Source organism: Chiloscyllium plagiosum, chromosome 39, assembly GCF_004010195.1.
Source record: "Chiloscyllium plagiosum isolate BGI_BamShark_2017 chromosome 39, ASM401019v2, whole genome shotgun sequence".
Taxonomy (NCBI): Eukaryota; Metazoa; Chordata; class Chondrichthyes; order Orectolobiformes; family Hemiscylliidae; genus Chiloscyllium; species Chiloscyllium plagiosum.
The window spans coordinates 27237232-27239989 of record NC_057748.1 but is presented as its reverse complement, the minus strand read 5'-3'; the positions used below and the strand labels follow the sequence as shown (position 1 = coordinate 27239989).

General features: G+C 56.3%; 1 protein-coding gene across 1 annotated transcript in view; it reads left to right on the top strand.

The window, feature by feature from the left end:
• Nucleotides 1-2758, top strand: part of LOC122542053 (3-methyl-2-oxobutanoate dehydrogenase [lipoamide] kinase, mitochondrial-like) — a 20230-nt gene that overhangs the window by 10450 nt on the left and 7022 nt on the right. The window contains exon 6 of the mRNA XM_043679342.1: nt 588-662. Coding sequence (XP_043535277.1) covers nt 588-662 — 75 coding nt within the window. The remainder of the gene's footprint in view (nt 1-587; nt 663-2758) is intronic.

Here is a 2758-nt window from a genome sequence, read left to right as displayed (position 1 = left end):
CGTCCCCAATCCCAAACCACTTTCCGTTCACTCCCGCTCTACACCGTCCCCAATCCCAAACCACTTTCCGTTCACTCCTGCTCCACAGCGTCCCCAATCCCAAACCCCTTCCCGTTTTCTCCCCGTTCACTCCCGCTCTACACCGTCCCCAATCCCAAACCACTTTCCGTTCACTCCTGCTCCACAGCGTCCCCAATCCCAAACCCCTTCCCGTTTTCTCCCGCTCTATACCATACCAATAGAGCCCACCCCCTCCCATGATGAATGGACACTGGACTGATTTGATGTGGGGCAGAGGGGCGCAATTAGCCTCTGATTTCTGCCTGTGTTCTGTCCTCCCTGAACCCCACTCCCCTCACGGAGAGCCTGGATGTGGTCAGGCCTCCTGTCGTCCAACACCCACCTCCGCCAGGTCTCCCTACTGGGCGGCTACAGAAACGCAGGCTATGGCATGTGACGGGGTTGGGGGGGGGGAGGGGGAATGTCGGGAGGGGAATGGTGGGGTTGGGCAGCACATGACTCGTCGTAACGCTGTCTAACCCCTCTGCCTCACCCCCCGCCCCAACCCCCTGGCTGTTCCCTTCCAGCCTGACTTCGTTGGCATCATCTGTACCCGTCTCTCGCCCAAGAAGATCATCGAGAAGTGGGTGGATTTTGCCAGGTAAGGCCGGTTTGGCATCGTGGGACGGGTTGGGAGTTGGCAACGATTGGAGGGTCAGAGGGGTGCATTTCGTGTGGGATGGTCACACATGTTCCTTATCCGCCCTCACCCCTCCCCAATGTCTTTCATTGACACATGAAGTAGACATCCGGGCATCACCAACTGTGCCAGGCTGGCCATATTAATGGTGGGAGGGTGAAGTTTCGAACCACCCCAGGTGGGGGTGATCTGGTGGCCAACCCCTCCCTTCTCCCAACCCCCCCCCACTGGAAGGGAGGATGGGTGCAGGGGCAAACAGGTGCCTGCCTCCCCTTCCCGTGAGGGGACAAAATGGCCGCTGAGGAGGATGGCATTTGGGGTCTATACATGGCAACCCGGGAAGAGGTGGATTGACTCTTAGATGGCACTCCTGCCCGCCCCTCACCAGGAGGGGCCCAAGTTCGGGACTGCGTTTGAGGATGGGCGGAGGGGCGAACAGGCGCCCGCCTTCCTGTGAGGGGACAAAATGGCCGCCAAGGAAGTTGGCATTCGGGGTCTGTACACAGCGGCCTGGTAGGAGGTGGGACTGACTGTTACCTGTCACTCCTGCCCACCCCTCACCAGGAGGGGCCCAAATTCAGGACTGCGTTTGAGGATGGGGGAGGGGCAAACAGGTGCCCGCCTTCCCTCGCGCTTGTGGGAAAAGTGTTGGGGGTGGGGCGCGGGGAGATGGCAGTCATGGCTAGAATGTTCGTTCAGAAGACCAGGCCTGAACGGCCTCCTCCATCCTGCAGCCTTTCCCGGGCTCTATGGGCGGGGGGCCAGGCTTTATTTTCAGGAGTATCTCGAGGCGGGTGGGGGTGGGGTGGAGGTGAGGATGCCTGTGGAGGCCGAGACCCTGAGAACCTTCCGGAAAGGTTCTCTCCGAAGCCCAAGGTAGCGTGGGACGGGAACAGGAAGAGGCGAATCGAGGCCCCCGTCGCTAACCAGTGGAGATGGCTTATCCACCCTGTTTATTCCTATTGATATTTTTGAAGACTTAAACCAAGTTGCCGCTTACTTGGAGAGAAAATGGGCTATGTTTGTCGAATCTCTCCTCGAAATTTGACCCCCTACTCCATGGCAATATATCCTTCCTAAGGTGTAGTGCCCAGATAGAGTCATGGAGATGTACAGCATTGAAACAGACCCTTCGGCCCAATCCGTCCATGCTGCCCCAGATATCCCTAACCTAACCCAGTGCCCGTTTGCCAGCACTTGGCCCCTATCCCTCTCAAACCCTTCCTGATCACCTCCCCATCCCCCTTTTCAATGTTGGCATTGTCCCAGCCCCCACCACTTCCTCTGGCAGCTCGTCCCACACACGCACCACCCTCTGGGGGAAAAAGTTGCTGGTTTTCAAATCTTTCCCCTCTCGCCCGAAACCTATGTCCCTCTAGTTCTGGACTCCCCCACCCCAGGGGAAAAAATCTGTCCATTCATCCTAAACATGATTTTAAAAGCCACTGTAAGGTCACCCCCTCAGACTCCCCCACCCCAGAGGGAAAATACCTTGTCTATTTACCCTATCCATGTCCCCTCTCATGATGTTATAAACCTCTATAAGGTCACCCCCTCAGTCTCTCTCACCCCAGGGAAAACAGCCCCAGCCTCTCCCTGAAGCTCCAACCCTCCAACATCCTCATAAATCTCTTCCGAACCCTTTCCCAACATCCTTCCTGTCACGGGGTGACCAGAATTGCACACAATATTCCAAAACGTGGCCTCACCAATCCAGCTTCAACATGACCTCCCAATTCCTGTACTCAATACTCTGACCAATAAAGGCAGTGAGGACCTGCTCAGAGTGGGGCTTGAAGCAGGTCGACTTGCAGCGTAACCCCTGCTCCGAGCATGGCATTGAGATAGAGGATCCCTTTGGTCGAGGATTTAAAGAAACCCTCGCATGTAGGGTGGGAACTAACGTATCCTTTCGGAGGGTCAGCGTGGGTAATGGTTTTCTCTGAAGCAGTCTCACATTGACTGACTGACATCTCTCTCTCTCTCCCTCTCTGTCTCGCTCTCTTCCCTCTGTGTTTCTCTCTCTGTGTTTCTCTCTCTCTCTCTCTCTCTGTCTCT